General features: G+C 48.6%; 10 protein-coding genes; 2 read left to right on the forward strand and 8 right to left on the reverse strand.

Annotated features, from left to right (window-relative positions):
- Positions 1-75: 75 nt before the first annotated feature.
- FFUJ_11745 (uncharacterized protein) lies at positions 76-1,678 on the reverse strand (the record flags this gene model as incomplete). XM_023570679.1 has 2 exons in its annotated part: positions 76-1,227; positions 1,274-1,678. 2 exons carry the CDS (start codon positions 1,676-1,678, stop codon positions 76-78), a joined length of 1,557 nt encoding a protein of 518 aa, XP_023437756.1.
- A 639-nt stretch (positions 1,679-2,317) lies between these two features.
- FFUJ_11746 (cellulose 1,4-beta-cellobiosidase) lies at positions 2,318-3,774 on the reverse strand (the record flags this gene model as incomplete). XM_023570680.1 has 2 exons in its annotated part: positions 2,318-2,548; positions 2,605-3,774. The coding sequence occupies 2 exons, from the start codon at positions 3,772-3,774 to the stop codon at positions 2,318-2,320; spliced, it is 1,401 nt and encodes a 466-aa protein (XP_023437757.1).
- A 758-nt stretch (positions 3,775-4,532) lies between these two features.
- Positions 4,533-4,973, forward strand: FFUJ_11747 (uncharacterized protein; the record flags this gene model as incomplete). The annotated part of the gene is made up of 1 exon (XM_023570681.1): positions 4,533-4,973. One exon carries the CDS (start codon positions 4,533-4,535, stop codon positions 4,971-4,973), a length of 441 nt encoding a protein of 146 aa, XP_023437758.1.
- Positions 4,974-6,313: 1,340 nt separating this feature from the next.
- Positions 6,314-7,787, reverse strand: FFUJ_11748 (probable DFG5 protein; the record flags this gene model as incomplete). XM_023570682.1 has 3 exons in its annotated part: positions 6,314-7,500; positions 7,555-7,659; positions 7,712-7,787. 3 exons carry the CDS (start codon positions 7,785-7,787, stop codon positions 6,314-6,316), a joined length of 1,368 nt encoding a protein of 455 aa, XP_023437759.1.
- A 2,724-nt stretch (positions 7,788-10,511) lies between these two features.
- Positions 10,512-12,025, reverse strand: FFUJ_11749 (related to neutral amino acid permease; the record flags this gene model as incomplete). XM_023570683.1 has 2 exons in its annotated part: positions 10,512-11,695; positions 11,746-12,025. 2 exons carry the CDS (start codon positions 12,023-12,025, stop codon positions 10,512-10,514), a joined length of 1,464 nt encoding a protein of 487 aa, XP_023438097.1.
- A 1,606-nt stretch (positions 12,026-13,631) lies between these two features.
- FFUJ_11750 (related to feruloyl esterase B precursor) lies at positions 13,632-15,308 on the reverse strand (the record flags this gene model as incomplete). Its single annotated transcript, XM_023570684.1, has 1 exon — positions 13,632-15,308. The coding sequence occupies one exon, from the start codon at positions 15,306-15,308 to the stop codon at positions 13,632-13,634; it is 1,677 nt and encodes a 558-aa protein (XP_023437760.1).
- Positions 15,309-16,343: 1,035 nt separating this feature from the next.
- Positions 16,344-16,968, reverse strand: FFUJ_11751 (uncharacterized protein; the record flags this gene model as incomplete). XM_023570686.1 has 2 exons in its annotated part: positions 16,344-16,385; positions 16,495-16,968. 2 exons carry the CDS (start codon positions 16,966-16,968, stop codon positions 16,344-16,346), a joined length of 516 nt encoding a protein of 171 aa, XP_023437761.1.
- A 503-nt stretch (positions 16,969-17,471) lies between these two features.
- On the reverse strand, positions 17,472-18,568 carry FFUJ_11752 (uncharacterized protein; the record flags this gene model as incomplete). XM_023570687.1 has 2 exons in its annotated part: positions 17,472-17,636; positions 17,714-18,568. 2 exons carry the CDS (start codon positions 18,566-18,568, stop codon positions 17,472-17,474), a joined length of 1,020 nt encoding a protein of 339 aa, XP_023437762.1.
- A 1,258-nt stretch (positions 18,569-19,826) lies between these two features.
- FFUJ_11753 (uncharacterized protein) lies at positions 19,827-20,926 on the forward strand (the record flags this gene model as incomplete). XM_023570688.1 has 2 exons in its annotated part: positions 19,827-20,072; positions 20,165-20,926. 2 exons carry the CDS (start codon positions 19,827-19,829, stop codon positions 20,924-20,926), a joined length of 1,008 nt encoding a protein of 335 aa, XP_023437763.1.
- Positions 20,927-21,366: 440 nt separating this feature from the next.
- FFUJ_11754 (uncharacterized protein) lies at positions 21,367-21,945 on the reverse strand (the record flags this gene model as incomplete). XM_023570689.1 has 2 exons in its annotated part: positions 21,367-21,570; positions 21,625-21,945. 2 exons carry the CDS (start codon positions 21,943-21,945, stop codon positions 21,367-21,369), a joined length of 525 nt encoding a protein of 174 aa, XP_023437764.1.
- Between the last annotated feature and the right edge of the window lie 46 nt (positions 21,946-21,991).

Below are 21,991 nucleotides of genomic sequence, written 5' to 3' on the forward strand. Positions count from 1 at the left end.
GGTTCACTGAGAGGAAGATGTAAAGATGAAGACAAGATAAATGATTCGCTATGATTGAATTTAGACAGATAATATCTATTTTGAGTCAGGGAGCTCCAGAATGACACGTCTATACCTTCGGATCGGATATGATCCCTTGTTGTTGGTGACCTGAAGGATAACATGCCATTCCTTATCGACTGAACTGGGCTGCTCCTCTTCCCAACCAGTCAAGTTGGTAGAGATTCTGACCATTGGTCCCAACGCCGCATTGCTAAAACCTGCTTCGTTCACAGAGAGTGTGCCATTTGTTCCTGTTGGTGGCGCCAATGCCTCAACGGAGAAGAAATTGGCAGCGAGACTTGTCAACATTGGTGATGCGCACTCAGCATAAGAGTACCATTCAAAGTCCAGCCCAGAAGAATCGTCTTGACTATCGGTATCGATGGTATTGCTGGCATCCAAGAAAATAGCGTCCTCGGGGCCAACCTTGAATCGCAGGGGCTCACTACCCGTGGATTCATTGACATTAATGCTCGGCGGGTGAGCGCCCTCTTCAAAGCTATCAACCAGGGTCCACTGCATACGAGCAGCAAAGTCGTCTTGGTACGCATCGCGCCAGCGCCAGATAGTAGCATAAGGACTGAACCAGCTTTGACCTTTGGTGTTGATCAAAGCATCCCCAGATGTGCCATATTCGTTAATGTCTGTGTCTTCTGTAACGCGAGTATATCGACCTCCCCAGCCTCCATAATCCGGTCTACCAGGAACATTCAGGCCATTTTGGATATTCCAAATAAAACTGGGACTGTCTCCTTCCATTGTATAGATAATCTTAGGGTATTCCGCTCCAAGAGGGCCCAGACGAATGTTTGGGGTAAGCCAGCCGTCTGTCACTTTTGTAGTGTTGGCTGCCCCATTATCGGCAGTGGATATACCGGTCCATGTTCCAAGACGATATTCGCGATAGCCGTGGACATTGACGATGAAGAAGACATCTGGCCATTTGACTCGAATGTAAGCACCCGTATCATCCTGGTCCGAGATTGAGTAAACCCTTAGTCGAGATCGAAGGTTGGTAGCTTCTTTCTTGCTATTTGTCTTTTCAATGTGCTGCAGCGCTTGAGCTAGAGTGTTAGCTCCACCCCAAAGACTAACATGGAGTGGCTCTTGGGACTCTTGAAGACGCTTCACAAGGAGTTTGGCGCCATCGCTGATGGGCTCCTTAAGGGCTGCTCGTCCATATGACTGATATGATTAGCTTGCGAAACTATTAGACTGTCAAGAAGCTCACGCGAGGCCCAGATGAGATCTGCTTCAGTAGCTCCTCAGGTTTTGGATATTGATTGTCGGGGTGAACATGCTGGTTTAGCTTATCAACAACCTTGGCATAGGCCTTGATGATCTTCTTGATTTCACTCGGATGGGTGTCATTTCGCAAGGACCAAGAAGTCACGGCGACAAGACCTCGGGTGTCGAATTCATTTGAGTACAGTAGGTAGCGGACCATTGACATTGAGTCATCGGGCTCATTGAGAATATCTGTAAGGATGAATGTTCTCACTCGGGACACCTTTGGAAGGATGCTTAAGTCAGTCGAGCCATTCTGCTGTGGCGCGGCGAGGGCAAAACATGACTGCAGCCAGAACACTACAGACAGAAAATAGGTAATGAACAGCGCCATACTGATGTCGTGCATAGAGTCCTTGGCCTACGGTAGACAACAGACGTCAGGCTAGGTCTGGTGTTTTTGTACTTCATGATCAACAGGTTTGTGACTTGGATAGGTATCGACCAACCGACATTTAGCCAAACTTTACCTTGTTAAGATCATCTAGTCATGGTTTGTGCAGTCAATGAAGGAAATCGGAAGCGTCATATCAAGGAATCCCCGCAAACCCCAGGTATTGACCCATGAAGCTAATGCCTTCTTGGGGTGAAGGGCCGCTTTCTGGACTAGCATTCCCCGCACTCCGGAATACCAGTATTTCGGATCTGTTTGTGATTCGCTGGCATTTGAGAGCTTAGAACTCTTCCTTGTTCGTGAACTCGGCGGAGTGCTTATTCCTGCTTCTTTGGGCGACATCGGTGGACAACGACAAATAGCACGGTAACAACATTCGGCAGTCTGTCAAATGGGCTGCCTTAGAACAAGAATGCGTTATATCACTTGCACTCAGGTACTGGGCAGAGGAATTGTTCATATTGACTATCGGGAAAAAAAAGCCTATCGTCCATAGCATAATGAAACTTGACCTTCGGTGTTCCTGCATTAAACCGCAATTGCGAGAGAGGGAACAGTATAACTCGAGGCAGAACTGCAACACTGTTACGTGCTTCAAAGCTTGTCTTCCCCCCAACCTGTGGGCTTAGGTTGATTCTTTTCGTTAAACGTGATACCCTGGCGATGATACACATCCTTTGGCCGCAATTCCGGATCAAGCATATCAACAAATGTCTGGTTAATCGTTCCGATCCTGAAATTAGAGATAGTGACAGATGCGTTGCGAGGGAAATCGTCGAATTCCTTCCCGTCATTCTCCAAATGATGGATCTTATCATACTCTCGCTACCCGGAGGGTCAGTCTCGTCCACAGTATGTATAGCTTGGAGGAGCACACTCACATCTCGGAATATGCTAAAAACAGGCACCATCTTGTACATGTTGCCGCGACCTCGTTGCCACCATGAACCAGCCCTTTTCCACCGCTTTCCCCATTTGAAGTCCGATGCCATCTTTTTACAGAATTGCTTGTTCATGGTATTGAACAGCGCACCATTGGGCCTGTAGTCAGATGGTGCGCTGCGGAAAATGTTTCCATCTTGGATATAGTAGGTGGCCCTAGTTTTCAGGATACAAGCCACTTTTGGTGTCTGCTGTATGAAGAATTGAGTCACAACGCTGAACGGCTTTTTCGAATCGATAGTGTTGGTTGGTCCGGGGCCGTAGAACGGTTTCATTTTGTTCCCATTAGGGTTCCAGCGACAGCCAAACGCGAAACACCTTGTTGCGCATTTGTCGTTGTCGCACTTATGATACCACGGGGGAAGGCAGGGACTCCAGTGGTAATCCGTAGACTCTATGTTTCCCTCCCATAGCACAATAGTGTGACAGCATGCACCGGTACGACCTGTGCCCAGCATAGGGTCGTGCTTATCAGGAACCCATCCATCGTAATTGGCTCTTCCCTCGACGAACCTTTGCCCCTTGTCGCATGTAGCATCGCAATACCCGGTTCCGTACCTTGCGCCGGCTTTGTCTCCCTTTTTCTCGGATCTAGCGCCATCCGGCCACATCCAATTGAGTGACACTCTGGCCTTGTAACCTGGCGGGACGTTTCGAACATCGATATCGAAAGTATACTCTGAATCATGTCGGCGGACCAAAGGCTTATTCTCGTAACGTTCGTTTTCCTTCAAAGGCATTACCCGAATCAGATCCTTCGAAACATGAGGCGCGGTGGCGCCGAGGTCCAATTTCAGGCTCGTGCCATCGGTCGATATGCCATGAGCTCGATAGTCAGCGCCCTCGACACAGCAGTCCACTGGGCAGGTATCTTTATCCTTGTTTTTGCAGTGTGTTCTGTGCAAGTCCTTGATGTCGAATCGACCGGCGCAGCAATTTGTTTCACGTAGCGTGGAGTCCAGTACAATGGCACCAAAGTATTTCTTGCACGGCTCTTGAACACAGTTATGCCAGGTGAAAGGTGGATGTACCTCCTCTATATTGCCACATGGCCATTGGGCATACGCTGAAGCGGACAGCGAGACGCCAAAGATGAGGGCAGCTCTCATGATGAAGGGCAGTGCTTAGGAGTAGGACTAGAATACATGAAGAGTCAGAGAAAGGAATGAAATACAAGAACAAGGAATGACTCAAGACCGGTTTTGTAAGATCTATAACTTAGCTTACCGTGGGGGGAAATACTCAAAATGACGAGTCAATAGGCAGTAAACTCTCAGCCACAAGGTCAACTGCAAAACAGATCTCACGTTAGCTCACTTAGACATTCAACCAAAAGCTGACCAGTCACTGCAACATAAATTCTGAGCTGAGGAAAACCTAGATTATATAGGAAGTCTGACTAACAATTTACCCGACCCCTTTCTATGAAATATTCTTGACCTTCTTTGACTTCTGTTTTTGTGTAATAAGTACAGCAGCTTTGAGGGGTTGCCTTGACCCATCGTCATTTGATGCCTATATGGTTTACATCAACTTGCGTTCGATGCCTTGTCGCCGCCCCTTTCCGCCGGCGCCATTACATATTAGAGTTCCTGGGGGCTGAGCTGATGAGCTTCATCACATGCACATTATTAAGTTCACAGGGAACCGTAACGTGAAAGTCTATGGGGATGACTGCCGCGTATAAGGTTAAGCTTTAGGCTGCGAACACAAATGACGAATAAGCACAGTGAAAGTCAATTAAGGCTCGCCTACAAATTGTCTCGTCATATCACGGACCGAAAACTTGCATTCTCCTACTTTTTCAACGCACTTGAATATTTCTCTGTCAGCCACCAGATCCCTTTCTCATCTTCTACAGCTCAATATGGATTTCCTTTCGCGGTTACCAGCACCCATTCGAACACAGATCCTCATCGATCTTGGGTCACCAGCTTGCATCGAGAGACTCATCAGAGCATCTCCCACTATGCTACAGCAGTATACCGTGGATCGCGATATCGTCGTGCGGGAGGTGCTCAAGGAAATCACCAGTCTCGACAAAACTGGAGGTCTAATCCAGGACGCTATGGCTCTCCTCTACCTCGCCGACCTTGAACCAAAACAGGATGCAGGAGAAAGACGGAAACGGGGATCTTATTACCATTCGAGAGGCCAACTCTATACATCTGGATACGGTCCTTGGGATAAGCATAGAGCTGAGTTTCTTCATCACTATGAAAACCAAAACTTCCCCAACGCTCTCGAAAATTCGGAGAAACCGACACAGCTGAAGATCTATCGGCTCATCTCTCAAATGATCCTTTGAATCGAAGACTACAGATGGAATGAAGACTACTCCGAACCCACAAGACCATCATACCCTTTCAGGCATCCCTCCCTCCAGCACGGCCGCTCCTGGTCCTCACGCGAGTATGAGATGAGGGTGAAACTTGGAGTTCCACCAAGAGCCGAATGGCTCTCCAACGATCCCTGGCCGTTGCATCAGCTGCATCAGCTACAACATCGGCAACGTCAGTTAGATCGTATTCAGATACCTTTTCCATCTCTTGAGTCGTGGGAGAAATGTCTTTTCTTAAGGGCGTTCCTGAAATATGAGCTCTTTTCGACTCTGGACTTGCTCTTTGGTTCCCGTCTATACCTTGAATATTTCGCGATCAACCCATTCTGCCGATTTCTGTCATCACAAGAGCGAGATGCTATTGTGCTGGTTCATTGGCATCACAAGATCCATTGGTGCAAGATACCCACTTCTGCTTCTACTGATGACCGAAGATCTTGCGCCTGCTTCCACAAGTTGAGATCACTTGTTCAGATTCTCTAGTAGCCTTTGATAATCTCTCTTCATGATCAGAACGGCCGCTGTCCTTTCTATCTATCTTGGGCCAAGATTGAGTCAGCTTCATAGACCCTTCCAACTACGGAGCCCAGATCCTTGTTGCGCATTTTTTTGGCACCGAACCAGATGCTAGATGAATGCCTGCTCGGCATTACAGGCAGACAGCTTTCCTTTTCGAATCAGATCATCGCGTCCTGGATTTTGAATATTGGGAGACCTTTGTATGACCGTTTGCAGAGGCCCTTAGGCCAGGCTAGAGATCCTAATGTTTAGACTCGGTTGAGATGTTTCAAAGGGGTATGGAACTGAAGGGCAAGGTGGATTTGGGAACAATAACGCAGCCTTCTGAAAGTTGCTACGAGTACAGCCTTGAATGAGATTGATAGCGCTCTGTATAATTCGATGCCCCTCATTCTTGACGCTCTTTTGAGAAAGCGGCGAATGAGCCAAACATAGAACCTCTCAGTTCGGATGGTCAGTGAGCAACAGTGAGAAGCCTCGACATTGGACTCAAGTCCATTGCTTATTAGAATTCACTTTTGAGTCATGTTAATCTGAAAAGGTACTCAACTGTCCCTTTTCTTCTTCAAACCAATGCATTCTTGTGCTATCATGCTGGGCCAGGGGCTGATCTGCAACTTTGCTTGCGGCTTCCGGGGAGACTTTCAAGTAACGCCATTGAGCCAGCCAATTGGTATAAAGATATGAAATGGCTGTCATGCTTTCTGCGCTAGCCATGACCCGAAACTAGAAGCTGTTTGATCTTACAGGGCATAGCTGCTGAAGAAACTTGATTTGATAAGGAATACTTAGACAGTAGCAAATACAGAACCCCCAATAACGCAAGCTAGAATCATACATGTTATGGCACCAGCCCCTACCCTGTCCATCGTTGTTATCTTTGCATATTTCGGTTTCGACACGTCGACATCCATGTTCGTCTGGCCACCACCAGGATTGCCTTTTGACGTTCCTCCAGTCTTGGTTGTCACTGGCGCATTCGCTTTCGGGGCGAGGGTGTACATGATAGATTGCAGAGAACTCATCTGCGGTCCAACCCCGACAATTCCGTCGAACCCGTTGGTCAACCATGTAAAGCCGCAAGCTGTGCCAGCCTTGCCTGCGAAACCTGTGGAGGGTGATCCTGTACATGAAGCGGCGGCCTTCTTTGCCGTCGATAGCAGCGTCGCTGTGATGTATTCAGAGGTATGGGGAGCTACCAGTGCTGTAGCTGCCATCCAACGGGTGAGGTATCCTTTGAAGGTCTGTTGGTCGAGGTTACAAAGTTTGTGTTCCTCGCAGAATTGTTCATAGATAACACCATTCTTCACAAACACGGTCTTTATGTCCTCCAGCAGACCGTCTACTCGGGTCTTCCACGAAGCTTTTCCGGTCATGTTGTACATGGCAGCTGCTCCATAAAGATAGACACCACTGTTGTAGGTCCATTGGTTAGTATCCATGGAGCTGGGGCATTTTCCTTCGAAATGGACACCATCTCGGACCTGATAATCGCTGTTGATGAGTCCGATCTTGGTTTCCCAATCCCAAACCTTCTCAGCCCAGTCCCCGTAAGTGGTGTTGCCAGTATAGCGAGCGAGACGCGCAGCTATGTTGAAGAAGCAACCGTTCGAGATGGAATTTTTGTAATCGTATCCTGCGTTCCAGGTGAAAATTTGCCATCTCATTCCGCCGCCACAGTGCTGTGTATCCCAACGGCTAACATATTCGTTGAAAACAGCCTGAACTAGTGCTAGCCATTGCGGTTGGTCTGATGGCGGGTTGGGATATTTATGTTCAGCTGCTGACATCGCAGCCACTGCCCAAAATCCTTGATCATCGTTGCCTTCTGTCATAGTCTGGTTGTCGGGCATATAGTCGTCGTTTGTGCCGACCTGATGCAGCATAGCCTGTGTAGTAATCTTGTTGTAGCTCTCATCGCCAGTAAGCCACCAGTAATCGATTAATGTACCGAACATGCCCCCTGCCGTCCACCCTGCTTCGAATCAGATGCTGAAGTCATGATGTGTTCCTCTTTATCATCACTTACAATAATAGGGATCTGGCAGGTTGCCTGGTGTATCACCGGTATTGTTACCAGTGTAGTATTTCACTAAGCCATAGGCAACAGTACTAGCAGCTTGTTTGATAGAGTCTGGACTTGGTAAGTTACCCAGCAGCGAAGAATTAAAGACTGGTTGACTTACTGTCGTCGTCCCATGACACATCAACACCTTGAACAACTGCTGCCAACGCCCAAGTTACAGCCAATGACGCTTTCATCTCGCCCAATGATCGACCAGCGGGGAATAAACTTTAATGCTAGCGCAGAGGGAGACTCGACTCCACGGCTTATCTCTCTCGTCAACCGAGCAAGATCGAAAAGCCAAGTCTGCTATCAAGTCCAAAAAAGCTCATGAGTTTTGTAGAACGTACACGCAATAATTAGAGCAAGCAAGAAGTCTTGGTATGGGATTGAGACAGTCTCCTGAATTAAATGACGAATCATGTGTCAAAAGGGGTTAACTGGCTAGCAAGGAGGCGCAGCCGTGCTTTTTAGTCAAGAAACGGGGCCGAAAAATTGCTTCAGGAAATTCAGGTCAAAGGAGGCGAAGCAATAAACACGAGGAAGCGAGAGCACAGATTACGCAATCCCTGCGCTATGGATTCGCTTAAGATGCCGGGGAAATAGGTAGCATGGATCAACTAAGTCTAGACTCGACCCTCATTTCCAGTTTATAAGCTTCCGTCTTTTCCATGGAGAAGAAAATCACGGGCGAGTCATTCACACGCTTACGTCTCTTGAGACACTGTTTGAGAAGGTCGTGGGACATATCAATCTCACCCAGGAGAGCCATACAGCAGATCGAATGTAGTGGCCAATGCAACACCTGAATGCCAGACAACAACCTAAGATTAAAGTTCGTCTAATTAATGTCTCATTGTTGGCGGTTTAATTTTAGATACGGTGCTGTTTTTACCGTAAAAGATGAGACCTAGCTCATTACAGAGTATTGTCGTATAGAATCACTCGGAAATACGCGCGTCTAAATTACGCGTGGCCCGCACACGGAAAGTACCATTATCAGATGTTTCGAGAAGGCTAAATGAGAAGAGACATTGGCGTACCCTATAGAAGTCAATTTGCTATTTTAATAACTGCCCTGACGGTAAAGAAAGCTTTATAATTTGAGCGCAGTCATATTTTAATCAGTCCGCTCCTTATCTCTCAATGCCGCCATGGCATGGAAGGATGAAAAGCATACAGACTTCTGCTATCGGCATGTTCATTCCGTCTGAGCTTTCGCGCGCGTTGCTTCAACCTCTTTGCCAACTCACTCTGGCGCTAACCGCTGCAACCTTAGCTCGGCTACAGCATCACTTCCCCAGAATCCTGGCCGAGGCAAAGGATCATTTACTTCACTCAACCGAGATGCGCCAATTCAGCGCCCTAGAGATCTCGACCTCATCCTTGTCGCCTATCTCAAAAGTGCAAGGCAGCCTAAGTCGTTGACTGTTCCAAGCGACTTGCGGACACTATTATATATAAAATATGCTTTCACCCCGCATGCCTCCCGCCAAAGTTGCTTGATTATGATAGGGACAAAGTAGAGCCACGCCAGAATGTCGAATAAAATTGCCGATAGATCCGATGTCTACGTAATGACAGCCGGCTTAGCTCCGGATAATCGGTATCATGGCAGGACAGTCGATCCCGAGGGTATATCTCAAGCTGAGGAATGCGCTTCAGCACTCGCGTAGTTTTTGTGACCATGATTGCGCGCCTGTATAGTTGATATATGTGATGCATGACCGGTAGAAGGTCACTGTTCTGCTTCTCGACGACCTTTTCTCCATTGCCAAATAGCTTTGCACCAAACCCAAGTCTCAATAGTACCAAAGATGCCCAGAATTATCATCAAGGTTATCTTGGTTCTTTTGCTAAGGCCCATAGAGTCGAGATTGAAAGCTGGGTAGGAGGGATTGGGCCCTGCAGTCTCATTTCGCCGAGTCTTGCTTTTGCTGCACTCTTGTGTCATCCATCTGTGATTAAATGGTAAATTCGATGTAATGTTGTTGATTTGGATGGTTGAAAGTCTTTGAAAGGAGCGGAAGGTGGATGTACGTGGTCGAATGGAAGCGATTGTGATCATGATGTAGACCAACGGGGTCGTCTGGCTCTGGTAAGATAGGAGGTATCGGGAGAAGGATTGAAAGAGTTGATGATTCTCAAGTGTTGAAATTGACGGACTGGTTATATAATCGGAGATCAGGCATTGATCTTAAATAGACACGATGATGAAGTCAGCCTTCGTATCGCGTATCGCTCGTATCGCGTATTTGACCCCACTTTGATAGAGCAGTATGCCCTCATCAAAATGACTTGAGCAAAGATCGAATTGTGTCATTTTCAGTATGGATTGGCCACTTGAGATTGACCGAAGCAACCAAGTATCATTGGAATTGGGCTTTATGCCTTGCGTTTGCAACGCCATTCAAGCATCCATTTGCACTTGTGAAAATGACCAATCAGGCAGAGCGCCAAAGTAAAGAAATCGAGAGCTTTCAGGGCTGGGGACTCTCAGCAAGCTTCAAGCAATGGCCGGCTTCAGCCCTACGACAGTGACTCAGATCTGCGGCGTCGGAGCCTGGTCTCGTCACTTCAGATCTCGAGATGTCTCCTCGCCACTCTCGTCCTTCATTGGTCGGCCCGAGGCATTGCGAGACCGTCCAAGCTCCACTTTGTCAGGTTGTTCGTGTCCATACCGTGGCAAGCCAGCCATGGTGGCAAGACCATCAATCCCTGTCGCTGCTGAATGACAACAATTGCCATCGATTCCTGGAAAGAGAGATTCCGCGGACTATACACCGAGTGAAGGATCCGCATTCAACATTATCGATTAATCAACTGACTTCTGATTGTAAAAATAATATCATCATATATCATTCAATCGCTATATACTTGCTGCGTAGTATCTATATCTATCAATTTCTTGGCTTTCGTGTCTAAATGGAGTTGTCGCCGCATGAGAAGACGCCACGAATGGAGCTTTTATCGTTCTCAAAGATGTTCAACAATTCGGTAATGGAAGACCACAGACCTCCACCGTTCATGAACAACGACTGGACGATAAGCATGCCGTTAATAATACAGAGGGCAATCTTCTTCCAGTTCTTGGTATACTGGCCCTTATTGATGTGGAACCAGAAGATGGCACTGAGACCAAATGTGAACCAGGCGATCGTGGTGGCAGAGGAGATGGAGAGGATAGAGTCGAAAATGGGGATGGCGTTGGAAATGACAAAGACAATGATCCAGTAAAGCGTCACACAGGCAACCCAGATGCTCCAAGACTTAACACTTCGGTCGGTGACTTGGTGGGTAGCCTTGATTGATCGCATGGCGACAACATACATGTACTTGATGCCGGTATGACCGAAAGCCATAGCTGTCGCGAACACACAAGGAAGCACGAGACCGTAGGCAACCTTGGCGGCGATTCGAGGCGCGGATCCAAGAGCTGGAGAGGTAGTATAGTCTCCAGCAAGGCAGTAAATCGCGACGGCGACGATTGTATAAAGGGTAATGGAGAAGACCTCAAGGCAAGCCAAAGCCATGGGGAAATCACGACTAGGGTTCTTCATCTCGGCCATGTATGAGACGAAGCTGATGTTTCCGGCATAAGCGTAGCAGATCTTGAGACAAGCGTTGAGACCTTGTCGGAAAGTTGGGTTGCCGATAACCTGGATCTCGCGATCCCATCCGGGAGGAGCCTGAGAGGGAGTATCGAGGCCCAAGCTGATCATGACGGTAAGAGCGGCGGCTAAAATGCTGATTGTAGAGGGGATACCAGATTGCGAGACGAATTTGACGGTTCTAGGAAGGCAAAGGACCCAGCAAGCTACGACGGCGATGATGACGAAGCTGACGGTACAGAAGGCATGGTTGCTCAGGGTGTTGAAAGCAACTGATAATGTCACACTGGCAGATGCACAGGTCATCATAACCTTGATCATCAAACCAATGCCCGCAATGATCTCAAGCGGTCGGCCACCGATGATACCGCACATATCGACGACGTTAACGACGTGAGGATACTTTCTGTAAAACTGGAGGAGTTCATAGGCAGTGTAGGCAGAGAGGGAACCAAGTCCAATGATGGCAATTATGCCTGGAATCACCCCGAGGACTGATCAACATTAGCAAAACGGCTTAGCTGAGGTTGGGAACAGAATCTACCTTTCAAACAACCGGGCAGAGACAATACACCAAGTCCGACTTGGTTGGTGACGAGGACGAAGACAGTGTCCCATTTGCCGAGTGTTCTGTAATTCTTGCCGCCTTGGTTGAAGATGTTTTGCACGGGCTCGTCAGATTGCTCCTTGGAGTCCATGATGTCGCCGCCATCGTTGATAGTGTTGATCTCATCGCCGTCGATGCCGCGAATGGAGGCAGCGCGGTGATGCTCGGGCTGAGCCATCTCAGGCTGGGTCTTTGTCGTTTTATCTTCAGCGCCCATATTCAATAAAACAAAGTAAGAGTAGTCAGTAATAAAACCTCAATGCGAGGTGAGAAGGTGTATAATGGCGGGTTATGATCAGCGACAGTTTGACGAGATGAAGACCAACCCGAACTTAACATCGGGCGATGCTAAATCTTATATACATCCGCCAAGGCCAAAAGTCTCCAGATGTTTATCTTCCTGGGAGACCTTGTAAAAAAACGCTCGTCTCGTTATCTCTCGCACGGAAGTAAAAAAGACTCGCGGAGCCCCATGGGGGAACGTGAGTCTCTCACGTAACAGTTAGCAAATCTTCGAAAACCATCAGGTCATTGGAATTTCCATCGACCAAGCGAAAAGAAACGGGGCCGTGGATTCGAAAAAATAAAATGGAGTTGGTGTTACGTTATGTGTCAGCGATCTTTGCTCAATGAGAATTGGTTGGTCAAACGAGATGAACAAGAGATCTCCAGTGTGAAGTGGAACGGAGATAAGAATGGCATGGTTGATTTAACGGAATCTTGCGTCAATTGTCTAAGGGCATCGGTAAATATGTTCTGCTGGAGAGTGGCCGTCGTTGAAATGAGCCTCTCGAGTGCAGGCTCAAGGTGAAAGATTCGGTCTAGCACACGGCTAAATCGGACGCCAAGTAACAAGCTTATTTGCGCCTCGTACGGTGTCGAAGACAGAAAAAAACCTTGTAGGAAAATCTGCCGGCGGTATTCAACGTAAAAAAAGGTTCAGCATTTCCGTTACGCGAAAAATACCTTGTTTTGACACATGCATTGGCCATTTAGTGGAGTCGCCCAGCCTTTCACAGCATGCCGTCCGTGGTATCCGACACCGGCGCTATACAAGTATTGCTATTGGGGAGAGATAAAACAAAGTCTCGGTGGTATTGTAAATTGTGTTGAGTCTATCGCCATTAAGGCGGACGGGTCACGCATCGTAAGATTCTGGTCGGGCGGACTTGAGAAGTGCCGGTGAGTTTATTCCCGTTTATCTTGATAAGAGGAGGATCCATGACGGGTACATACTGTACGTTGGTGGGAGGACTGATCAGCATCCTACGTGTTCTAGAAAACAACGCGCCTCACTCTGCTGCATCCAAACCCTGACTCGCCCAGCTTCGCGCCCTCCAGAGTAACAGGGCGCATTGGTTGGAGTAACATTCAGGATCTTGTGGGGTTATGTTGGGGAAATGAGGGGGGAAACCCAATTTCTCACTGTTTTTGACTCAGATGCTCCGGCTTTTCCTCTTGATTGTCCAAGATCGTGGGGATCTCTGTGTCTTGGCGGTATTAACCTTTCGTGTTGAATGACTAGCTGACATGCAACTGGTCCGCAACGCGTCTGGGGAAATGACTGATGTTGACAGCACATATCCTCCCCCATGTTTTGGAGTCTCCCAAGGAAGTGGTTTCCTTGGGGTAATTTGTAACTAGTCGCCTTCCTTGACATCACTTTATCCTTGGCGGAGTTGCTCGGTACCGAATTATCCCGACCATTAAGGGTGCAGTGTTATGTAAAAGCTCATCTTATTTACGACGATCCTGCTATATGTATGCTATGAAATAAATGCTACATAATCGACGCCACCCGCACCGTCTCGCTGACATTCCATTTACTTGGGCAGCTCGCACTTCCAGCTGTCGGGACTTTTGTAGTTGTTTTTGCGGTCCCAGACGTTGCGATAGGGATAGCGGCAGTGTCTTCGCTCAACTTCGACCTTTCCGGTGGTAGCACCGTTGACGTAACGGACACCGGTAATAGTCTCGGGTGCCTTGCCCTCCTCAACCCACTTGACAAGAGCGAGCAGGACGTTGTTATTCGCCTCCTTGCCACCCAAGTTGGCGCGGTTGTTTCCAATGCGATTGGCTCCAATTCCACCTGAACAGTGGCCGCAGCCGCTGACACGGAAGTATCGGTAGAACTCATCAAGTTCAGTGTTGCTCAAGCCCATAGTAGCCGAGACGTGGTTGTAGTACTCCATGGAGTTGTCTGAGCTGATGAGACCATCCTCGAGACCATGCCAGTGAATGATCTTGGATCCACGCTTGCGGAACTTGGAAAGATCTCCCTCCCATGTCTCGACGTTGAAGGGGTTGACCTCAGAAGCCTTCTGGTAATCATTCGGTCCAATGGCGCTGGGATCCCACTTGGTGTCGTTCCAGATAACATACTGGAACCATTCCGTGGAATAAGGGAACGGAGTCTCGCCAATGGCAAAGCCGAATCCCTGATCGGCTCCAGGGGGAATTCGAGGGTAGATGTATGTGCCGTTGTTACCATAGAGAGGACCAAAGACCTTGCGGACTGTCTCGATCTGGGGTCCAGTCAGGCAGTTCGTCGTCTGACCCTTGCTGCAGACAAGAGCCTCAGGGCGGTACTGGCAAAGGTTGGGATCCTCGAGAATGCCATCGGCAACACCGTCAAGTGGCTCGTCGCACTGAACCAAGACGTTCTTTTGGACCATGGCCCATTCCGCAGGGCTGAGATGGGTAGCTGCTCCAGGAGGGCCAGTGATACCCCAGAAGCTTCCAGAACGGGACTGAAGACCGTTGAAGCGCATGGCAGGAGCACCAGCCACAATACCATCGAAGTCATCAGGGAAGCTCTGGGCCTCCTTCCATCCTTGTCGTCCACCAGTTGAGCATCCAAGATAGTAAGACTTGGTATGCTTCTTGCCGTAGAACTTCTTCGTAAGCTCTTTACCGAGAACAGTTCCAGTGTGGACTGAACGGTAAACATAATCCTCAACCACTCCCGAGTTCTTGTACATGGGGGCAGCTGAAGTGCCGTTATGACCGTTGTTAGCTCCAACAGTCGCAAAGCCAAAGCCAGCACCGTAAGCAACGTCATCGTACTGAATACATCCAGCCATTCCACCATTTCCAGTGCTCAGGAATCGGCCGGTCCAGTTGGAAGGAAGCCAAGCCTCAAGGGTAAGGTTTGACTTGGGACCAGTAGTGACAAACATAGCCACACGGCAGATCTCAACATCAGTGATGGTGCTCTTGGGCGTGCATGTTGGGTGGTTGTCAGGAAAAGTGATGTTTTTCCCAGCAGGCACGTGCTCAGTGAACCAGACCTTGGTGTTGGGCAGCTTCAGCGAGTTCTTGAAGCCAGCGCATTTAGCCGCAAAGTCATCACCCTTGCCAGCGGCAGCACAAGCCCCCAGCCCCGAAAAGAGCAAAAATGTAGGACGCATAGTATCTTGCGGAAAACAAATATCAGTCGAGGTGTCGCTGAGAACCTGGGGAATAAAGCCAGACAAGACAACAAGGCCGGCGGACAACATTATTTTATATCCGTCTCCCGCATAAACGTTTACCAAAACCCATGCCCTTGTATTTTGCGGGGGATCCTTGTGATAATTTTGAGCAAATACGCGGATGATTCCTGAAGCAGCAAGACGCCGTTGATCCCTACCAGATCAGCAACCCTCGGCAATACCATGGGAGTGCTATCGCGGATTGAGGATGGTCTGGCAGGGCGGTAGTTGAGTTCGTGAGGGGAAAAGAAGGGGTCTTGAAACCTCGGCTGGCCTGGTTGGGAATTAGATCCGGGGTGCATGAATGGATTGAGGAGGAGTTTGCGAGTCAGTCGTTGTGAGGATGGGCAGAGATATCGGTCCGGATAATCTACTTGAGATGGAGACTAGTGTTATTATGGGTTCTGTTATTAGGGGCGCTGCAGATTTCTTGGAATGAGGCCATTCTTAAATTAAATCTTGCGTCTTCATATGTGAAATCGCGGCACAATCACAACCCTCGGCGTTTGAAGTCTGACAACTCAAAAACTCACAAGAGAGTGATTTCCGGTATCTTTAACTGCAACCGTTGAAATTTAGGCCTATTTCGCGGTCTTTTCTAGCACCGACTAGCATGATCCCCCCTGCTTAGCCGATCGATAATTGTCGCCAGTAAGAACCATTGCACATCTGTTCAGGAACCGGATAACATCCCGAACCATTGCGCGTCAAATGGGTTCCCAATGCAACATCCTCTTTGTCTATCACGGCTGAGCTGCAAGCATACGGAATACGGCACTTTGATCCCTGTACATGTACTTCATAATCACTACTCCAAGAAATGTGACAGATGCGTGTTTCTGCAGCCTCACGAGTTCTTCAGAAGTTGAGTCAACAGGTGAAGATGGAAATTCAATTGTTATAGAACCCCTGTGAACTTTATCGCCATTTCCGTACATTCGTATTCCCATTGACGATGGTTTACCCCAGATCCACAACTAGTTCGATCATCTGAACTCTGTAGCACTTTTTTGACTTTTTCAAATCGGAATTATCACGGCGGTGACATTCTACCAGGGTGTATCAAATCACGCCATGTCCATCCATAGAGAGTTTATGTCCATCCTGGCCATGTCACCGTCGGCCTCGCCCTAGCAATTCCCGTTACAGTCCGGCAAAACCATCTATATCCTGATCAGCAAACTATCTCTCCGGACAGAATTGAGTGACTTACTGCCCACATGTCAATAACGACATATTTGCCCTTGCTCTCAGCTGGCGGCCGCTGCAACACGCCTACAGCTAGGACGTAGTTCAACCACTCATAATCCGGGTGCGCTGCCTGGAAAACGCCCCTCAACAACGTCCTTCCATCAGGTTGCGTCGGGCCAGAAGTTTGGATATAGATATCCACTCCATCATGAGTCCTCAAGTTGTATCGGGTATCGGGGAAGAAAACGCCCTTGGTGTCGGTGAGACCCCAGTCGGCACCAAGGTTAGTGACCGTTCCCGAAAGCTTGGGTCCCTTGAAGGTTCCGCCGGTGATGGGAATCACAACGCGGCTACCTTGACCGTAGTCGCCAATCGGCCAACGTTCGCCGAGGGTTGCGTTGACAGTGTAGAGATACTCGTATGACGGCGTTCCCATGAGTTGGGACGCTGCCAGGATGGCATTGGAGGCGATGATGAGGGGAGTCAGGAGTCTCATTGTGTCAATTGAATTGTCCCTAGACTGTCTATCACAGCCAATCCATACTGGACCTTCTACGCTTTTATAAACTCGTTTTATCCTTCATTTTCCCCAGATCGCCAAGTCGCTATGATGATTCACCGATCATGGAGAACGGTGATCGGCTCGAGGTGAGGGGTCGGCACCCCGCAAAGATCCATCGGCAATTGAATGCGGCACGCGCCGTTTACTTAGTTGAGAATGTCTTGATCCTGTACAAAAGGAAAAACTTCAAGGATGGGAAGTTAGGAAGTTTCTTTAACCGCTGCGCGAGTCAAGCGTCATGCGGGGAATTCGATTAAGGTCAGGGCATCCCAATGCTAGATCGGAGAAGCTATCCGACATCACCGTTATGGTCTAGGGTTGGATACCTTGCATAACTCGCTCGGCAGTTTATGCTTCCTATCATAACCCAGTTGCGGTGACATCATAAATTATGGTCTTTGTCTATCAATCAGGGTATCTTGTTGATCTCTCCCAAGTCAGCCGTCATCTTGAGCTGCCCGTTCAGCTTCATTCCTTTCTCTCCACATAGCAGCTCTATCGGCTTGTCGTTCAGCACCCGCCCAAGTCCTCCCTTGTAGATGTTTCAAACATAGCTGTTTCCCGTCATCAGGGTAGTAAAGCCAAGTAGCCCATTTCGTCCACTGCTTATCATCAGCAAGAGCCTTCGCATGGCGGCGACTCCCGTTGTTTGTCCAAGATAGAATGAAAGTTCACTTACGAGGCCTTCCTTCATCTGGGCGCGAGCTCTTTGTCCGATCTTGTCCTCAATAAAATCTCCTCGTAGCATAGCCAACCGTGAGGGAAACACTCTCTCGAGGTAGTGCGCCGTTGATGCAAGATGGGGTTTATCATGCCAGAAGTAAATCGGTGTCAAGGGTATTTTTACACCAGGATGTGACGGATCTTCGTACTTTTGTGTGAAAGATGTTGATAGCTCTCGCAGGACTGGATGCTGTTCGGATATGGCATGTGAGAGCATGCGAATAGCAGCTAAGCATATATACTTGATGGGAGTTTCATGGTGCGAATCATATGCTTTCATGATTTGCACAAGAGGTGCCACGGGGACGTCTGCTACCAAAGCCCAATCATGTTGCTGCACCCAGACGAAAGGGGTTTGGGTTACTCTCAAAGCTGATCTGACTGCAAGACCGAATCCTAGTCGTCTTGACGGCTCTATAAAGGTGACTTTCTTGTCGCCTGTTTGTGATATCGTGTACTCAACGGTGTTCTGAGGTTTGGGACTACCATACTCGGCTGTGGCACGCCGTTGGGCAAACTCAGCACCGACCTGGTGATATTTTGTGAGTATCAGTTCTTTGACATTCTTCTTGTATTCGTCAAAGTCTGCTGCCTGCTGAGGCGTGACTTGTCCTTTCTTCAGTCGTGCTGTCGGTAATATCTGATCAAAAGTATCGAAGACAACAATAACATTACATAATGTCAAAGCATGACAATGCTCTTCAAATGATTCGAGGACTGCAGAGACAAGCTGCGTTGAAGGCGCAGATGGAGTGGGGGAAGTTGTGATTATGACGGTGACCAATTTTGGCACGGTCGTATCTTGGGTCATTTCGCTGCGCTTGAATGACGTGAGGTATCGCTATCAATTGGGCTGAGCATTGGCAGGCATTTACCCTGTACAATGCGACAAACGTTGGGCTGTGTTTGAGATCTGAGTCAAGGTAATCAATCGATGGCGGTGAGATTGGGGTTGGATGGGATGGGACGGGCCGCTTGGCCTCTGACGCGAAAATTTTGCCGGCCATGACGCGATAAGAGTCTACGGCCCAGGTAACGAAGGGCAAGTCAATCAACACTCCTACAACGGTCGCAAGTTTAAACTGCCGCAATTGTGTGCGACATCACTTAAACCAGCCTTCTCATGGCACCCAAAAGAAGAAGAACATTTAATGCGAAGGTTGAGCACTGCTGGGCTGGTTGCTGTCTCGACGCGCGTTCAGATAACACTGTGTAACGTTGACGGGCAGAGTGCAACCTCAAATTGTGGGCATAAGCAGCCAAGACACCCAAGGCCAAAACCAAACGGCTGGACTAGACTCGTTTAACAAATAGCAAAACACTAAAGCAAGTCATCAGAACGTTTCATCTCGAATTCCTTGCTTTAACGAAGTGATGGACGCCCGTCAATCTGGGAATACCGGGTTTTCGAGACCCAGCCTCAGATAAACGCCCGATGCTGCATGGCAATCCCCGGAAGCCAAGGGATGCATCTAGCCGCCGCTGTCTCAGCACGTGGATCAATAACGAGTACAGAAGAACACTCCATTGCAGGTGATTTCAACGTGTACTCGATTAACGGATACGAAGCGATACGTGTTACTGCATATTCCTTCGTAAAAATAGACAGACACTGCCTTGACTGTGCTATGCAGTCCGGGAAGTAAAGAAAACCCCAAGTGCTTGATCCTCAATGACAAAAATGCTTAGGTAAGTTTAGTCTAATCTTAGGGTACCTTTGCTGAGTTTATTTTGACACCCTGTTTCCATGGTCTCATGAGGGCAGTGGCTGGTGTTGTGTCTTAGTGGGTCACTCCCCTGGAGCTAAGAAAACTCCCCAACCTCCAAGAAGCGACTCGACTTGGCTGTCAAACCAAACCCAACCACCAACATTTCCAGCTATCCAGCCTTTGCCTTTCAAGACCGTCACTAAAACATGAATCAGCTCCTGACATTGTCGGTGTAGATTCTCATTCCTTCCACTCTCTACCCGCTATTTTCATGTCTTGTTCGTAAGACATTCTCATTCCAACCTTTTTGTTCTTTGTGTTCGTTCGTTCACCGCATTTCACATCACAACCCCGGGAATCATGGCTGCAATGGCCCAACCAAGATATAATCTCGAGGATCCAGGTTATGAGCCTCGCACTGCTCGCGACGCCCGCGAAGCAGCTCGTGCTGCGCGAAATGGCCAGAGCCCGAGATACAGACGCACTCAATCGCCCGAGCAACTCGATGACTTCCGCCCTCAGAGTGAAGAATTCGACATGCGCTCACCTACCTCTGACGTGGCGCTGCAGGACGCCATTGTCGCACAAGCACAACAGCAGCAACAGGTGAGTTTTTTTCTCTCCCGCGCTAGAGAATGCATTTCTCTGCAACATCTTTTCTCCGCGCCAGAGCTTCGTAATTAACCTTTTGCTTTTAGCGTGTTGTTCCGGTTGGTCAGGTCACTCGCAATGCCGGTCAGAGAAGACAGCCTCCAGGTCCAAACAACAACGCTCCCAGGGGTCCACATCCAGGCCCAGGTCCTCAGCAACCAATGCCTCCAACTTATCCTGGCGGAATGGACGGAGGTCCTCAGCAGCAGCCCAATGGCCCTAGAGACGGTGGTCGCTACAGACGACAATCGCGCCGCGGCTCGGAGTCTGAACCCCGACCTCATGGAGAGTCACCTCCCCGAAATGGACCAAACACCCAGCAGAGCCGTATCTCTCAATCCATGGCCTCAGACCAGCATCAGCAGCGTCGCGCGCCTTCGCCAGACCGTCTAGCAGTCCCTGGAAATGACATCAACCGTCTCAACAGCCCCTCCATTCAGAAGAGCGTTCTTCAACCTCTGGAACAGAAGATCCACGAGTATGATCTTCTCATGAACGACGCTCAAGCCCAAATGAATCAGCTCGACGATGAGATTCGAGCTCTTCAGGAACGACGTCGCCAAGCTGAAGACCGCTTCATCGAAGCCAAGTCCAAGCATGATGATTATAGCAGGCAGCATGACCAGGTGGGCAAAGCTCTCCGCGGGGAACTCATGCAGCAGCCCCCGCCACCCGCAGTCCGTCAGCCCGTTCAGCGCATGGAGAGCATCGACAGTTTCGAACATCGACCCGTCAGCGTACAGAGCTCTTTTAATCAGAAGCCTAAGAAAGGGGGCTTGCGGATGAGCTTGTTCAATCGAAGCAACTGACTAGACAAGGGTTGCTTATGAAGTTATGCGTTAATGACTGGGATATTGCTGGATATGGGAAAATGACTTGATTTGCTTAGTTTTTCGAAAATTCTTGGTCGTCCGCGAAGAAGGACTTTTAGCTTATTTGTTTAATGTGCTTGGATGTACATAGTAGATTGAGGAGGTAATTTTTCGCTCATGAACATTCGATACATGAAAAGATCTTGCTTTTTTCTAATGACTCTGTGGTTTGTTGATTTGAATCTTAGTGATGACGTCAGTGAAGCTTCAGTCGTAGTATTTGCTTTGTAATTATTTTGGGCACAGGAACACTGTTCCCACCACTAAAATATCCACCGAAAAGCCATCGTCCATACATGATCCGTGACAAGATTGCATCTCAGCTACCTTCCACGCATGGTATCATTCTGAAGCCTGCGCCTCCTGTTACCTCCGTTTCAATTGTCAGCGCTGCTTTGTCCATCACCTACAAGCTCATAAACCAACGTCTCAAAGTCGAGTCCTTGCTCACTCAAAGCATCAACCATCCTCTCCAGTCCCTTGGGTCCTACATCACAAAGTAGGGCCATGTATTCGATGAAAACAAGGTACTCATCATACTGGGCTGGGACATGCTCAACCTTCTCATCTGTGATGTCCATCTATGCCTGAGCTTCCTCGACCTCTTCAATCAGCCTGCTCAGTCGCGCTTGTACCTCATCAAGTTCCTGAGACTTCTCTTCAAGGGTGGCGGACGTATTCGACTTTGCCTTTTCATGGACTCTCCATACAGTTGACCAAACTCCAGACCCTGCAGCTTCAACCACGTTCTTGGCGCTCTGCAGTTCCTTCTCGTTCGCTGCGTGAGCTTCCATGTCGGCCATGAGGGTAGAAACGGAATCTTTGAGCTTAGTTAAGGACTCTTTGGCGTTGGCCACGTCATCGTTCAGACTTTTGATACGGTCGGATGCGGTCTCCCGTTCACGCTCTAGTTTGTTGACGGCGGCTGATGAGAGTATGGGAAGTTTGTGTAACATTTTTAGGAAGCTATCCTTCGCGCCATCTTTGTGTTGTTTTAGTTCA

Source organism: Fusarium fujikuroi, chromosome FFUJ_chr11 (assembly GCF_900079805.1).
Source record: "Fusarium fujikuroi IMI 58289 draft genome, chromosome FFUJ_chr11".
NCBI lineage: Eukaryota > Fungi > Ascomycota > Sordariomycetes > Hypocreales > Nectriaceae > Fusarium > Fusarium fujikuroi.